General features: G+C 43.8%; 1 protein-coding gene across 1 annotated transcript; it reads right to left on the reverse strand.

Moving 5' to 3' along the window:
* Positions 1-630: 630 nt before the first annotated feature.
* Positions 631-1,096, reverse strand: TERG_06755 (uncharacterized protein; the record flags this gene model as incomplete). The annotated part of the gene is made up of 2 exons (XM_003232715.2): positions 631-764; positions 844-1,096. 2 exons carry the CDS (start codon positions 1,094-1,096, stop codon positions 631-633), a joined length of 387 nt encoding a protein of 128 aa, XP_003232763.2.
* Between the last annotated feature and the right edge of the window lie 309 nt (positions 1,097-1,405).

The raw sequence follows: 1,405 nt of genomic DNA on the forward strand, positions 1-1,405 counted from the left end.
ACCGCTTCGTCTTCAGCCCTCCGAGTAAATCAGCCAGTCGGTGTTGATTTTGAAGACTGAAAAGAGGAGCAAAAAAAAAAAAAAAAAAAAAAAAAAAGACGCAATAAAAGACTACAACTGAAAATGGCAAGAGTTTTATTAGCTCTTTTTATATGAGTTCATGTCCTGACAGCTTCCAGTCCTTTTCCTTTTGTACCACTTCTATCTACTACCTTCCCCATTCTTTCTTTTCACTTCCCCACAATACCTCCTTTGCTTGTCTCGCTGACTGTACCGATTAAGTATTCCCCCTACCTAGACCCATTTAACTAGACCCATTTAACTTAGCGTCTTTATCAATTCAGGATCTCTATGGCGTTTAAACTAGATGGCATGCATTTAAGATCTGTGTATGGAATACCCTAAATTGACTATCGTGTATTCAGTCGTAGGATATAACGTCATTGTTAAGCATCCATCTCCATTCTTGCTGCTCATTTTATTAGACTAGCCGCATGGAATAATGAAATACTGAGAGAAACAAAGAGAAATAGCCGACACCCACTCGCTCTATCCAATGAATTACCCGAACTATATATTACATCCGGCGTTACTCCTCCTCGAAATGTCCGACGCTGTGTTTGCCTGTTTTCAAAATTTTCCAAGTCCCAGCTGCCTCCCCATCAGCTCCGCAGTCAAGTAGCAAGTCTTCCAAAGATTGACAAAGTCAAGGTTGCTAGTAAATGACTCCACCAGTCCGAACGGAAGCATGCTTGGAATCCAACCTACAATCCATACATATTAGCATTTCACTCCTGGATATACTGATTATTCCATTCACTTAAAATGCAAAAGTTAACTTACCTTGCGCTAACTCTAAAGCCCACCCATCCATGGCATAATGAATTGACTGTCCTCTGGGCAAGTGGTTGACATCTCCAGGCCAGTATGTGGTGGCCTCCAGGTGTCCTGGTCTATAGGCCTTTTCTGTGCCATTGAGAATGACAAAGTAGTCATCAGCCAGGTGAAGGCCAGAATGTCCGTTGGAATAGATAGGAGTGCCATAGAATATCAAGTATTCTGTGATAGAGGCGTGGAGAATAGTGAACGCTCCCATGGCGCTTCCGTGGTTACTACCATATGCGTTAGCCACATACTAGGAACTGTTGTCTGATACAGCAATTGGAAATATAATCATATAACGCAGGAGTGGGGGGGGGGGGGGGGGGGGGGGGGGCTGTTGAATTCTGCCTGCCCCAAAAAGTTGGATTGAATTCGGAACTAGATCGTGATAGGGTCTCGCTGATGAGGCCGGGAATTACCAGAGCAGATATACCTCGTAAAGATGTTCGATGGGATTCGAGATAAAAAGGAGGTTGCCGTTCAAGGCACGTGCTTCCAGAAGCTGATTACAGCCTTTCAAGCT

The sequence above is a fragment of the Trichophyton rubrum genome (genome assembly GCF_000151425.1).
Source record: "Trichophyton rubrum CBS 118892 genomic scaffold supercont2.8, whole genome shotgun sequence".
In the NCBI taxonomy this organism is placed as follows: Eukaryota; Fungi; Ascomycota; class Eurotiomycetes; order Onygenales; family Arthrodermataceae; genus Trichophyton; species Trichophyton rubrum.